Consider the following 14,998-nt stretch of genomic DNA (forward strand, 5'->3'; position numbering starts at 1 on the left):
ACACCAGTATTTATGGTACGGCTTATACACCAGTATTTAGGGTATGGCTTATACACCAGCATTTATGGTACGGCTTATACACCAGTATTTATGGTATGGCTTATACACCGGTATTTACCGTACGGCTTATACACCAGTATTTACAGTACGGCTTATACACCAGTATTTATATGGTATGGCTTATACACCAGTATTTACGGTATGGCTTATACACCAGTATTTATGGTGTGGCTTATACACCAGTATTTATATGGTATGGCTTATACACCAGTATTTATGGTACGGCTTATACACCAGTATTTACGGTACGGCTTACACACCAGTATTTGCGGTATGGCTTATACACCAGTATTTACGGTACGGCTTATACACCAGTATTTATATAGTATGGCTTATACACCAGTATTTACAGTACGACTTATACACCAGTATTTATGGTATAGCTTATACACTGGTATTTATGGTATGGCTTATACACCGGTATTTAGGGTATGGCTTACACACCGGTATTTACGGTATGGCTTATACACCGGTATTTCGGGTATGGCTTATACACCAGTATTTACGGTATGGCTTGTAGACCGGTATTTATGGTACGGCTTATACACCAGTATTTATGGTATGGCTTATACACCAGTATTTATGGTATGGCTTATACACTGGTATTTAGAGTATGGTTTATACTGTAGCTTTATTAAAACAGGGAAAACCATTAGTTTGGTGCTAAATTAAAAAAGGCACCACAGCGATTTGAACACAGGATTTCCTGTTTACACAACAGGTGTTGTAACCAACTAAGCCATGGCACCAGGTACACAACAACTTTAAAGTTGCATCTCCTCAAAATAGTCTAGTAGGAAGACTAGGTCCCCCTGCACCCCCCGGAGATATACTTCTAATCAGTGTTTCTAGATTGGAAACAATGTGTAGAAAATGACTAGCTATGGCCCCAAGCTGAAAAAACGTCCCACATACCATTTTTATGCAAATTACTGCTGCCATTATCAAAAAAACGATTTTTGACATATCTCAGCCAATATTGCAGATAATTGAAAAATGAAGGTGTCTAGACCCATGTTTTGAAGGGCATAGATCATGATAGAACTATTCATAACATGATTACATGTGTCTATGGTATACTAGTATGCTAATTAGTGCTTTATTTACAAAATAATCACAGTTTTACGAAATAATAGACTCATATTAAGGTCCGTCTACACAGACGTTAACACAAAGTTTTATTTTTCTAAATATTACAACTGTCAAAATAGTCCTAGCACTCAATGTGACCACTCTTCTCTTGCTTGTTTTAGATAAACATCATTAGCATTAGTGATTCTACACTGAGTCAGTCATCATCATTTTCATCGAAATCGTCAGAGTCAAACTCTTCTTCTCCTTCCTCTTCCTCCTCCTCTTCGTGCTCTCCTGTGTTCAGAAGATCCACCAGTGAGGTTGGTAGGATGGGACCACTGGACCACATTGGTTTCAACAGTCCTTCATCAGTCCTTATCCATCCTTGCTCCTCATAAGGTTTTGGCTTTTCGATGATAGGTTGATCGGCTCTTTTGTACAATGCTACGCGGTGGTTCACACGCTGGATGTGCGGCTTCAGGGCAGACTGGCATGGAGGAAGGCGAGCCAGATCAACCTTGGACTTGGATGTGAGGGTCTTGTCCTCTCCCACCATTTTTCGTAGCAGCTTGGCACGGACAATGTCCACTGATGACTCGCGACTCTGGCCGTACATCACACAGGTGAATTTTTCTAACTGCCTCTCCACCTCAGGGTTGGCATCCCAGTTGTCACCCAGTTCACCGAATGCCCTGTGAAACCTGGGATTCTTCTCCAGCTTTTTCAAGGGCCCGACTTTTCCCTTCCCTTTGAAGGCACTGGTGCAGTCTTCTCCGCTGAACACATAGTACCCCAGGAGAGTGGCACAGTAGTCCTCTCCCAGGGATTCTGCCAGCTCAGAGACGTTGACAAGTTGGCGATGCTTCCCTGACCCTGTATCCAGGTACACCGTCAGCTTGATGTTGTGGGCATGGTGGAGCAGGATCAGGAGGATGTCTGTGTCCGGTGTTCTGACTACAGCGTTCTTGTATCCGATGGTAGCAGCATGATGGAGGTACAGAACCACCCTGGTATCAGTCTCTTCCTGGTTGCTGTAGATCGTGGGGAGTTCACGTACCTCGACCTGAAACACAAAAAGGCACCGCATTTCAATCACCAGTCACTGCCAGTTTCAGATCTAGACAAACATCACAGGTAATCACCTTTTTTTCAGGAAAAATTACAAATTGAATCGCCATTCACGAAGGGCTTTCAATTTTACCTTGCCATTCGTTGAGGCAAGTTGGTGGGCCTTCCCCTCCACGATCAGCACAGCCATCTCTGTTCTCTCCAGCCTGGTAGCTGCCTCTTGTCCACTCCACACTTTCAGAAGAAGCTGGCACATCTGCTTTTTGTTGTCGTCATTTGCAAGGAACATTTTGAAGTCATATGGCTTCCTGGTTGCTGGTCCAGCCAGAATGATCTTCTCTGAGCTGCCCCGCCTCAGCCTTTCCTGCGCTTTGATTGACTCAGGATGGTAACTGTCAGTGGAGAACAGAAAGTGCTGCTTGGCCACCATCTGATCAAGCACCTGCAAGCATATCTCACCACATGTTGGGGGAAGGTTGGCAAGGGTATGCAGCAGCGCCATTCCATCCTGGATGAACAGGGCATCCTTGGGGTATTGCAGATCTTGTGGTGTGGTGTCCTCTAAAAGGTAGTGCAGAATGGAGGCTTTGTTGGTTTTGCAGAAGAACCCATCTGGTGTCCCAAGGCTAGGAGGCACTGGCATCAGGCAGTACTTCATGAGTTCTCCCAGGTCTAATGGCTCATCTTGACTCTGAGACTTGACAAGGAGCAGGAATGCAAGGTTGCTTTGCTCCTGATACTGGATGACCTGGAATGATAAATGGTGATTGGTTGATATGTACTACAGGAAGGACTACAGGTGAAAATTATTCATGTGCTATAAATTGGCATATTTACAATCTTTACATTGTTCATTGATGTGCACTGTCTTTAATAAACAAATTTGGAGTTCAATCTTGTATCTCAATATAGCATGTACAGGACGCCATTTAAAAATACAACATAAAATACAAAAGCACTTGGGTATTGGATTACATCCTTACCTTGCCCTGTGAGGATGTTAGTGTGATCTTCTTGTTACTAGCCTCCATGGTCTTGAGTTTCTTTCTCTTGATTGGGTTGAAGAAGCTCTCAGGTTCTCCGCTTTCCAGGCGCCTGATGAAGTCAGCTTTCGCAGCTTTCCCCACAGCTTCTGCTTGTAACACATCCATCTCAACATCCATGGGGACGGGAGCACCAGAGGCCAGGCAGTAGAGTTTGTCCTTATCAATGATGGTGAACGGATTGGTGAAGTTCTTGATAGTAGTTAGGGTTCGCTGAACGGCCTCCTCGCCTTTTCTGATCTCTGCCTTCTCTAGTTCACGATGTCTCCCTGCTCTTGGGCAGTCTGGGTCATCGATGAGATCCACCATCTCAAGGGTCTTTTCATAGAACTGTGCCCGTGCTGTGGTTGTTCGGCACCATCTCTGGTATGCCCCAAACTGACTGTACAGGCCAGCAAAGCCACCTGAAAAGTGAACATATTTTAATTGCATAACCCAATCATTAAAAGGGAAATGTTTTGTAAGAGCAGTTTACATCATATAAAGCTGGTTTCTACAGTTTCAAATGTATAATGTACTGAAAGAAAATGATGTACCTGATGATTTAGCAAAGCGCATGAACGTTTCTTCCATTGTCTTGTCGACAGCACTGAGTGCCCCTGGTATCATCGAGCGAGCCACTGCGATTGCACCCATAGTAAGCAGGTCCTTGGCCCCTGGGTGCGTGCTTTCCAGATTTGTCAGGTGGACTTCCAGCCAAGTCAGATATCTGTAAAGTACAGAGAGGGAAATACTGTAGACATTTATTGGAATAGCTCCTCTCATAATACATGAACCCAAGTATCAATTAAAATCTACTCAGTGATGGTTATACATTTTACCATGTATGCTACACAAACCTGGAGTAGTTGTGTCCGTCAAAGGCGAAGAAGATATCTGCCATCTCTCCGTTACACTTGTGAAACAGCTGGAGGTTGTTGGTCTTCACAGAGTGGAGGAGCATGAAGACAAGATGGCAGTGGGTAATGAACGACATCCAGAAGGCAGCTGTCTTCCCCAGGTGGCCCTTGCGCACCTTTTCCTCAAAGGCATGGTACTTTTTGATGAGGAGTAGAGTTGAGGGGTCTTTGAGGGCTTCATCGAGGTGCTCTCGGTTGCAAGACTGGGTCATTCTGAGAAGCACAGCAGGGTCAGAGATCATGATGTTCTCCTCCTCAGTGAATCTCTCCATCAACAGCCTCTCCATTGCCTCACACACTGTTTTGAGGCAAAAGAGGGACTTTGCGTAGGCCTTTCCACTGAGAACACCTTTGAGAGATCCACTTGTTACTAGTTGTGCCTCAAAGAGAATCTCTGCATATCCAGAACCACGCATCTTGTGTCCAGTGAGCATCCCGATGTAGTTCATGGATGTGTGGAAGGGTCCAATCGTTACTACATGACTAGCAAATTCATTTGGCCAGCGCCAGATGATGGGAAGGGCTTTCATGCAGACACCCAGATCAAATGTATTCAGGACCCATCTCTGACCCACCTCAGCAGTTGCTGCCTCGGAACGCTTCAGTAGCTCACGAACAACTGCGTTGTCTGTGATCGGTTGGTGGATAGGCGTGCAGTAGTCGACTGTTGATTTGCTGGGTGGGGGAGAACCAGTTGCAGAGGTGAAACCCCCTAGCCCAGGCACAGGCTGCAGGCCACAGCTTCCGATGTATCTGATGAAGAGCCAGATGTAGTACTCTTGCATCGTAGTGGCATAGACTGTGTCATTCTCTGCTGGCGGTGTGAATGATGAGCCTTCAGGGAACTTCGGGCCAACGCGAGTAAAGTGCAAGGGTGGGAGAGTTTTTGGTGTGTCGACCTTCAGGCTACGCTGTTGTGACCTATTGATGGTAGGTAGCATTCGGTCCTTGCTGCTCTCGAACCCGGGCTTGACCTCCTGCACCATGATTCCTCCAGCACTGTTTACAATGTTGCTGCCGTGCACACTGGTAGTGGTTTTATTCAAGTTGTCCCACTCACAGTGGAATACAAGGTTGCCCTCTCCTGTCACAATTTGTGGTGTACGATAAGTTGAGACTTCATCCAGGACCTTGGCGAGAGCAGTTTCCAACTCCAAGGCGAAATCGTAGCTCTCAGAGTGTCCAAGCCTGTGTAGTATTGTGGTGAGCTGTTTGCTTCGGAACAGGTGCCTTACAGTCACACAGAGGAGAATGTGCTTTGGTAACTTCCATTTTCCATCTGACACTGCACGGCACAGATCTTGTCCAATGGAGAAGACCAGACGCTTCACCTTTTCTGTCTCGATGCCCTCCTTGCCAGTCATTAGCACGCTGAGAAAGCGGACAAGGTCTGGAGGTAGGATGTCTTCAGGATTGAGCTCCATGTCTTCAGCTGTTGGTGGCCATGGTTGGTCTTTACACTCTCTGAAAGCCTGTAGAATACCCTGGCGAAGTTGGAGGGCAACATTTTGGTTCTTGTTTGTGCTTCCGAGTGTGAATGCTCGTGCGAGAGCATTGGAAACTGTTATGTTTGAGCTGTGCACAAGCCAGAAAGAAATGACATCACATTTGTCATGATCAACCTTCGTGAAGTGGATATGCTCCTTGATTGGGTCATTCTGTAGGCGTTTCAGTAGTTTCTCTGACCGATAATTTGAGTTCTCATATCCATTCAGTTTCAGTTCCTCGACATAGAGCAAGCGCAAGGAAGAAAGCTGTAGAACTTTATTCTGCTGGATGACCTGGGTTTGAATGTGTTCCAGTACTGAGTTGAATGCCTTTTCATGGGCGGCTGACATGCAAGCCTGCTCCTTTGGTGCTTCGGCTCTGTGAATCGCACGCTCATAGTTGTAGAATGCTGTGCGGAAAGCTTTAAAACATGACGGATGGTGTTTGGCCTCACATGCAAAGAGGTCTTTGTTTTTCACCTTTCGATGGAGTCGATAGAGACCCATTTTCTCAGCCCGTGTTTCGATTTGCTCCCATGCATTTTCTTTGTTTTTAAAGGATGGGAAGGTTGTAGGCCTCTCAGTATTGCGATGAGCATCTTTGGTCTCAACTTTCTCACAAAATATACACTCTGGCGGGAAGATGGGTTCAGCAGAACCTCCTGGTTTACGAGGAGAGTGATGCCATGATGAGGTTGATGGCCCTGGTTCTGTATCATCTCCCAGACGATGAAAGTGGCGGACAAAGTGCTTATAACACTTGCTGTGATATCCTACTCTTTCTAGGTCATCAGGAAGAGTTGCCGGGATCTGATCACATACTGATTGCATACGACATGGGGAGTCATGCGGTTGGTTGAGACGTCTATCCCGGATCTTTTGAAGCAGTTGCAGTTTTTCTGAAGCAGATCCTTTAATTTTACGGAGGGGCGTGAAATCCCCATGATCAGACATGGATGGTACATGAAGGATGCATGTAGGAGGAGAGCTTTGGGCTGCAGGTTCTACACTCCGTTTTCTTTTGGGCATGCTTGCTGTCGATGTCTACCATCACTGTTAAATGACAAATAAGAAATCACGAATGATGTTAAAAGTGCCTGTGAAAGGAGGCTCTGAGTTTTCAGTGAGGTAACAGAGGTTCTGAGTCATGTTCTACACTAGGGTACTTTTTAGCTGACTAAACCATGTTTAGTGGCATCAAAAGTGCTAATAGCTAAAACATCTAAATTCTTCCACACTAACGTTAGCTATCTAGGCCAATGAAACATTGTGCTAAGTTACTGTAGCTAGCTCAGCTGTCGTGCCTCTTTCTGGTTCAATTCATATACAGAAGTCAACAGATATGTCTCATGTTTGGCATTAACAAAAGTTTAAGTTACACCGACATTAGGAACATACTGTACATAGATGAGGCTAGCTTTAACGTTAGCTAACATGGTGCTAGCTGGCTCAGCTGTTATTCTGCCTGTTTATGATTTCATGCAGAAACTGAAGTCAAGAGTGTGAGTAACATTATAGTTAGCATCTTACCTGGCTAGATTGGAGGATGAATACCAAGAACAACACACAGATGGAATGGAAGACTGAACTTTCAACTGAGGTATTCAATAACATCAACGTTACCAATTGATACGAGCGCGCGACATTACCAATTGATACGAGCGCGCGAGCGCGCATGTTACATGGATGGAAATGTAAAATGGCAGCTATAGCAGCACTAATTTGGATCTCTAGTCTGTCATTTCTGCACTGTGATTGGATAACATAAAAAAATATGTTTGGGAGTTAACAGCAGGAGTTGGTAGATTTTACGTGGGCTGGGTGAGAAACCTTTAAATAAGCAAGTGAAAATCTCTCGCAATACAAAGTCAATGGTGGGAAGAAAAGTTGAGTGGTACCAATGTTACTGCCAATGTCCCGCCCCTATGCAAGACTCAGGAGCATCTTGTTGACATTTAACCTTGAAAATACCTGGGTTTAGACCCCTTATGTACCATGTTAAGTTATCTGCAGTATTAACGTATCCTTATCATTTGTAAAACTGATTATTTTGTAATTACAGCATTAATATGCATACTAGTATACCATAGACACATGTAATCATGTTATGAATAGTTCTATCATGATCTATGCCCTTCAAAACATGGGTCTAGACACCTTCATTTTTCAATTATCTGCAATATTGGCTGAGATATGTCAAAAATCGTTTTTTTGATAATGGCAGCAGTAATTTGCATAAAAATGGTATGTGGGACATTTTTTCAGCTTGGGGCCATAGCTAGTCATTTTCTACACATTTTTTCCAATCTAGAAACACTGATTAGAAGTATATCTCCGGGGGGTGCAGGGGGACCTAGTCTTCCTACTAGACTAAAAGAGATTAATTATTTCCGATGCATTTTCATCCCAAGTGTTGCGGATCCGTTATTTCCGCCTTTGTTGTTATTATTTACTGTTAGGATTTTTAGTTTCAGGTAATATTGTTGTTAAGATTTTTGTGTGATATGGAGATGACTTTAGTAAAAGGTAAAAATAAATGTTTGTGAAGGTGAAAGGAAGACACGGCAAAGAGGCCGGAAGAGGAGAGAGGATGAGCTTGGCAGAGAGGAGACGGCCATGAGAGAGATACAGCCTTGAATCGCATCGAGGCTGCGAGCGGACTTTTTTGATATTGGTGGCGAATGAGTTGAGGCTTCCCGGGAAAGGGATTGTCCGCGACATCGTCACATATTGTGATTGCAATTAAACCTGTGACTCAGGTTTTATCACCAAGTGTGAGTTATTGTTGGAGGGAGCCAGCGCCTCCATTACAGGTCGATACGCCATTTTGTCCTCGATGAGGTTGTCTGCTTGGTGCATCTTGTTTTGTCATTGGGATTCCCATATCGACATCATCGTGTGGATTGCCGTTGGTTTCGATATCGGCTCAATTCTCATATCGACCTCTCACCTCGTAACTCCTCATCCACACCCGTGCCAATACCTGCCTGTTGTTTTGCCGTTCTGCATTATTTCAACCTTTGCCGCGTTAGGATTTGTGCGCGGACTTTGGGGAATGCTACATTCCACTCACGTTTCGCGTATCGTGAGTTCATTGCTTTGAGAGCATTGGGGGAATGATGGTACCATCATATGTATTGTTCATTTGATGCAAGTGACATTTTCATTGTACTTTATTTAAGTGTTATTATTGTGTATGTGAGAGTTACTAATACAATTACTGTACTTGTTTTGTTCTACAATTGCATTGATGTGGTTTTACCATGGTTTATTAGAACAATCAAAATAACAAATCTTTCTGCCGTGTTCCACCCCGAGACTCTGAGGTGCACCATAACCAGGGTTTGGGGAGGTAATACATAACACAAGTTACCATGGTTGAGCGGTTTTGTGATACTCACCAACAGCACCGTATTGTTACGAAAATGGCTTTAAGGGGTTAAGATAGTATCGTTTAGCAATAGTTATTATTTTCCTAAGTACATGTTTAGCATAAGCGTGAGGTAAATTTGTTGGGGTAAAGGATTATTCATCAATAGTTTTGGAGAAAGCTGTCCTCTTCCCTCCCGAATAAATTTCTGCAGTTCATTATTATTCCAACAATCAAATTAAAACAGGAAATGTTTTTATCAGAAAAAAAATCTGGATTAACCAGTTGGTAAAGCTTATGTTTCTGTGAGTATTTATTAACGCACAGGTTGTAAACCTGGTGCGTTATTAACGCACAGGTTGTAAACCTGGTGCGTTATAGCGTTTGCCTGGGAATTTCTGTCGCTCCAAAAGTGAAGCTCCAACAGTGTAGACGTTTCTGTCGCTCAGATGTGTAGACAGTTTCTGTCGCTCAGATGTGTAAACATGACGTCATCAAATCTATATTTAGGCTAACCATGGGCTACCCCTTTGGCTGGTACGCGGCCGCTCGCTAGTACATAATATAGGATATATTTGTTATATGTTATGTTATAGGATATATAGGATATATGTTATATGATATAGGATATATATAGGATAGGTTATAGGATATATATGTTATAGGATAGGAATATAGGACCCAAATGACCCAGAGGACCCAAATGACCCAGAGGACCCAAATGACCCAGAGGACCCAAATGACCCAGAGGACCCAAATGACCCAGAGGACCCAAATGACCCAGAGGACCCAAATGACCCAGAGGACCCAAATGACCCAGAGGACCCAAATGACCCAAATGACCCAGAGGACCCAAATGACCCAGAGGACCCAAATGACCCAGAGGACCCAAATGACCCAGAGGACCCAAATGACCCAGAGGACCCAAATGACACAGAGGACCCAAATGACCCAGAGGACCCAAATGACCCAGAGGACCCAAATGACCCAGAGGACCCAAATGACCCAAATGACCCAGAGGACCCAAATGACCCAGAGGACCCAAATGACCCAGAGGACCCAAATGACCCAGAGGACCCAAATGACCCAGAGGACCCAAATGACCCAAATGACCCAAATGACCCAGAGGACCCAAATGACCCAGAGGACCCAAATGACCCAGAGGACCCAAATGACCCAGAGGACCCAAATGACCCAGAGGACCCAAATGACCCAGAGGACCCAAATGACCCAGAGGACCCAAATGACCCAAATGACCCAGAGGACCCAAATGACCCAGAATTTCTGTCTCTCCAAAAGTGAAGCTCCAAGAGTGTAGACGTTTCTGTCGCTCAGATGTGTAGACAGTTTCTGTCGCTCAGATGTGTAAACATGACGTCATAAAATCTATATTTAGGCTAACCATGGGCTACCCCTTTGGCTGGTACGCGGCCGCTCGCTAGTACATAATATAGGATATATTTGTTATATGTTATGTTATAGGATATATAGGATATATGTTATATGATATAGGATATATATAGGATAGGTTATAGGATATATATGTTATAGGATAGGAATATAGGACCCAAATGACCCAGAGGACCCAAATGACCCAGAGGACCCAAATGACCCAGAGGACCCAAATGACCCAGAGGACCCAAATGACCCAGAGGACCCAAATGACCCAAATGACCCAAATGACCCAGAGGACCCAAATGACCCAAATGACCCAAATGACCCAGAGGACCCAAATGACCCAGAGGACCCAAATGACCCAGAGGACCCAAATGACCCAGAGGACCCAAATGACCCAAATGACCCAGAGGACCCAAATGACCCAGAGGACCCAAATGACCCAGAGGACCCAAATGACCCAAATGACCCAAATGACCCAGAGGACCCAAATGACCCAGAGGACCCAAATGACCCAGAGGACCCAAATGACCCAGAGGACCCAAATGACCCAGAGGACCCAAATGACCCAGAGGACCCAAATGACCCAGAGGACCCAAATGACCCAAATGACCCAGAGGACCCAAATGACCCAGAATTTCTGTCTCTCCAAAAGTGAAGCTCCAACAGTGTAGACGTTTCTGTCGCTCAGATGTGTAGACAGTTTCTGTCGCTCAGATGTGTAAACATGACGTCATCAAATCTATATTTAGGCTAACCATGGGCTACCCCTTTGGCTGGTACGCGGCCGCTCGCTAGTACATAATATAGGATATATTTGTTATATGTTATGTTATAGGATATATAGGATATATGTTATATGATATAGGATATATATAGGATAGGTTATAGGATATATATGTTATAGGATAGGAATATAGGACCCAAATGACCCAGAGGACCCAAATGACCCAGAGGACCCAAATGACCCAGAGGACCCAAATGACCCAGAGGACCCAAATGACCCAAATGACCCAAATGACCCAGAGGACCCAAATGACCCAAATGACCCAAATGACCCAGAGGACCCAAATTACCCAGAGGACCCAAATGACCCAGAGGACCCAAATGACCCAGAGGACCCAAATGACCCAGAGGACCCAAATGACCCAGAGGACCCAAATGACCCAGAGGACCCAAATGACCCAGAGGACCCAAATGACCCAGAGGACCCAAATGACCCTCTGGGTCAATAAAAGTTGAAACTGGGCAAATGTCAATGAAAATTTGCCAGACCCAGACCAGAAAATGACCCAGAGGACCCAAATGCCCAGAGGACCCAGAGGACCCTGTGAATGTGAATGAATGTGAACATAATGTGAATACTAGTAGCAATTTTACAAAAACCATGGCATAATTTCAAATCTTGACCCGAGATGATAATTATGCTACATCATAATTTCCATGTGCCAACCTGGGCGGAATCCAAGTGGATTCACTTGTTCTTCTTGGTCACTGCAGATTTTCAAGTGAAGAAGAGGCTTGAGAATCGTCACGTGACATCCGCAGGTGGTGAGGGGAGTTGGTCTGTGGATAAATCCGGGCGTCACGTGACGACTGCAGACAGCGTGGAAGAGATATTATAGACTTGTCCCACGTACGTCACTGATTAAATCGCAAAGCGCTCCTTTTATTGAGAGATGGTGATTCAACTCTTTCCAAAATGGATTCCTTTACACCTCTAGCCATTTTTTTTCTCTATCTAAGTTCACCACTTGAATGTTATCAAAGCTGTGACCCTGCAGGTTCAAGTGCGTATATACAGCAGAGTTCAAAGCCTCTTCATAAGCTGCACGAAGATATTGGTTCATATGGGCCTCCAATGCAGGTCTCCGTGCATGATGGGTCTCTACATCTGATGCCATACACCAAGGGACGTTTCCTTCTCTTCCGCATCTTGTCCTTAACATGAATTAATTGCCTGGGAAGACTTCTGTTGGGTTTATATGATGTTGTGGCGGACACAAAAGCCCACTGGCGTGGTGACATCATTCCGCGCACCAAGTGGGCGGTGGCCACGCCCAAGGGGTAGGCGTGGCCTGAGGATATACACGGGGTGCGCAGCCCGGAGCAGGCTAGTGTTACAGTGAGCTCCTGAAATAAAGACGCTTATAAGTTACCGCTTGTCCGCTTCCTCCTTGCTCGCAAGCAGCGCGCGTAACGCCGCGCTTTACTGGTGACCTCGACGTTGGATCTGCCAGAGCGATCCTTCCACACACGACGCCATTGCCATGGCCAACTTCATCAAACTTCCCGAATTTTGGGAGGCCCAGGCCGAAGTCTGGTTCGTCAAAGCCTAAGCCCAATTTCAGTTTCGGCGCCTCACCGGCGACGACACGCGCTATTGCCACGTCATCGCCTCCATCGGGCCCGGCACGGCCGCTCGAGTTGTGTCCGTCCTTCGCCACCCACCGGACGGCCACAAGTACGAGGCACTCAAGCAGCTACTCCTAGCCACGTTCGGCCTCACGGACGACGCATGGGCCGACCGCCTCCTGGATCTCCCCGAGCTCGGCAACACGCACCCGTCGGTCTGAATGGACCATATGCTGTCACTGTTGGGCGACGAAGCCCCCGGTTCTCTATTCCGGGCGCTTTTCCGTCGCCAACTTCCAGCGCAGGTTCGCCTCGCGTTGGCCGGGACCGTGCTAACGGAACCCCGAGCATTGGCAGCCGAGGCGGACAGGTACTTTGCGGCCGTCACGGACCTCGAGGCTGATGCTGCTGATGATGCTGATCCACAGCATCAGCTTACACAGCATACGCAGCATGCTGATACGCACCTCGTGACCGCCGCCACGCCCCGCCCACCGCCGCGGCGAAAACCGCCACCGTGGGGAAAACCGCCAACTCCACCGGCGTGGCGGAGGCAGCCACGCTCCTCCAGCTCCACCACCTGGTGCTGGTTCCACACCAAGTTCGGCCACGAGGCTCGGCAGTGTCATCCGCCATGCTCCTTCAACAGGTCGGGAAACGCCCGGGCCGGCGCTCAATAGTGGCGATGAGCGCCGGCCGTTCGAGCAGCCTGCTGTTCATAACGGACACCTTATCCGGGCGCCGTTACCTGTGCGACACGGGAGCGCAGGTGAGTGTCGTTCCCGCCGGTACGTCAGACAAGCATGCCGCGGGCGGGGGCCCCGCGCTGCTTGCCGCGAACGGGACGCCCATCCGTACGTACGGAAAACGCTGCCTCTCTCTGCGGTTCGGAGGGCAGGTCTTCCGATGGACGTTCGTCACCGCCGACGTGCCCATGGCACTGCTTGGCGCGGACTTCCTGTGCACTAATGGGCTCCTGGTCGACGTAAAGCGCAGACGTCTTGTCCAGGCCGAGACGTTCAGCTCGCTCGCTTGTGCGCTGCCCAGCTCGTTGAGCAGCTCAACGAGCGGCTCGCCGAGCGGCTTGCCAAGCGGCTTGCCGAACGGTTCGGTTCCGGCCACGTTGATCTGTACGCTTCCGGCAGCGGACGCATTCACCCGCCTCCTCGCCGGCTTCCCGGCCCTCACACGGCCCACCTTCTCGGTGGGGGCCATCAAGCACGGGGTGGCCCATCACATCCCCACCGTCGGGCCACCGGTCTACGCCCGGGCACGCCGCCTCGAGCCGACGAAGCTGGCGGTGGCAAAAGTGGCGTTCGCTACCCTGGAGCGACCCGGCATCGTTCGGCGCTCGGAGAGTGCTTGGGCATCGCTGCTACACATCGTGCCGAAGCCCGGCGGGGGATGGCGACCCTGCGGGGACTATCACCGTCTCAATGACGCCACCATTCCCGACCGCTACCCCGTCCCCCACATTCAGGACTTTTCCGCCCGTTTGGCGGGCATGTCCTTCTTCTCAAAGGTGGACCTCATACGCGGCTACCATCAGGTCCCCGTCAGGCCAGAGGACATCCTGAAGACGGCGGTCATCATGCCATTCGGACTCTTCGAGTTCCTGCGGATGCCCTTCGGTCTGGAGAATGTGGCTCAGGCGTTCCAGCGACTGATGGACAGCGTCCTGCGCGATTTGGATTTTGTCTACGTCTACCTGGACGATATCCTCGTCGCCAGCGCGTACCGCGAAGAGCACCTACGCCACCTTCGCACACTCTTTGAATGCCTGGGCCAGCATGGCCTGATTGTGAACCCCGCAAAGTGCCGGTTCGGCATCGCCGTAATCGATTTTCTGGGGCACCGTGTCACCAGGCACGGAGCCGTCCCCCTGCCGGCCAAGGTGGAGGTGGTGAAGGGGTTTCCGCGCCCCCGCACGATCAGAGGGCTGCAGGAGTTCCTGGGCATGGTGAACTTTTACCATCGGTTCCTGCCCCATATCGCCCAGCTCCTGCGCCCCCTGCACGAAGCTCTCCGAGGTAAGCCGGGCAAAGGCGACGTTACCAGGACCGAGCAGATGGACACGGCGTTCACGGGCGCGAAGCTCGCCTTCGCTAACGCCACCATGCTCGCGCACCCGGCGCCCGATGCACCGATCGCCCTCACCACCGACGCCTCGGACTACGCGGTGGGCGCGGTGCACGAGCAATGGGTGCGTGGAGCTTGGCAACCGCTGGCGTTCTTTAGCCGGCAGCT

General features: G+C 48.0%; 2 protein-coding genes across 2 annotated transcripts in view; one reads left to right on the forward strand and one right to left on the reverse strand.

The window, feature by feature from the left end:
* Positions 1-14,998, forward strand: part of LOC137412267 (USP6 N-terminal-like protein) — a 1,021,586-nt gene that overhangs the window by 408,370 nt on the left and 598,218 nt on the right. The window lies entirely within an intron of this gene.
* Positions 1,204-6,736, reverse strand: LOC137432888 (uncharacterized). Its single transcript, XM_068125193.2, has 5 exons — positions 4,085-6,736; positions 3,782-3,954; positions 3,186-3,649; positions 2,336-2,950; positions 1,204-2,197 (listed from the first exon to the last, which is right to left on the reverse strand). The coding sequence occupies exons 1-5, from the start codon at positions 6,658-6,660 to the stop codon at positions 1,349-1,351; spliced, it is 4,677 nt and encodes a 1,558-aa protein (XP_067981294.2). The 5' UTR covers positions 6,661-6,736; the 3' UTR covers positions 1,204-1,348.

The sequence above is a fragment of the Myxine glutinosa genome, chromosome 1 (assembly GCF_964187855.1).
Source record: "Myxine glutinosa chromosome 1, kmMyxGlut1.1, whole genome shotgun sequence".
Lineage (NCBI taxonomy): Eukaryota > Metazoa > Chordata > Myxini > Myxiniformes > Myxinidae > Myxine > Myxine glutinosa.

What these genes read in the sequence shown, in the direction of transcription:
- LOC137432888 (XM_068125193.2), bottom strand. Translation starts at nt 6,660, where the DNA reads ATGCCCAAAAGAAAACGGAGTGTAGAACCTGCAGCCCAAAGCTCTCCT. An exon ending in GACGGACACAACTACTCCAG is followed by an intron (nt 3,955 to 4,084) that starts GTTTGTGTAGCA and finishes TGTACTTTACAG; the next exon opens with ATATCTGACTTGGCTGGAAG. An exon ending in TTGCCTCAACGAATGGCAAG is followed by an intron (nt 2,198 to 2,335) that starts GTAAAATTGAAA and finishes TTTGTGTTTCAG; the next exon opens with GTCGAGGTACGTGAACTCCC.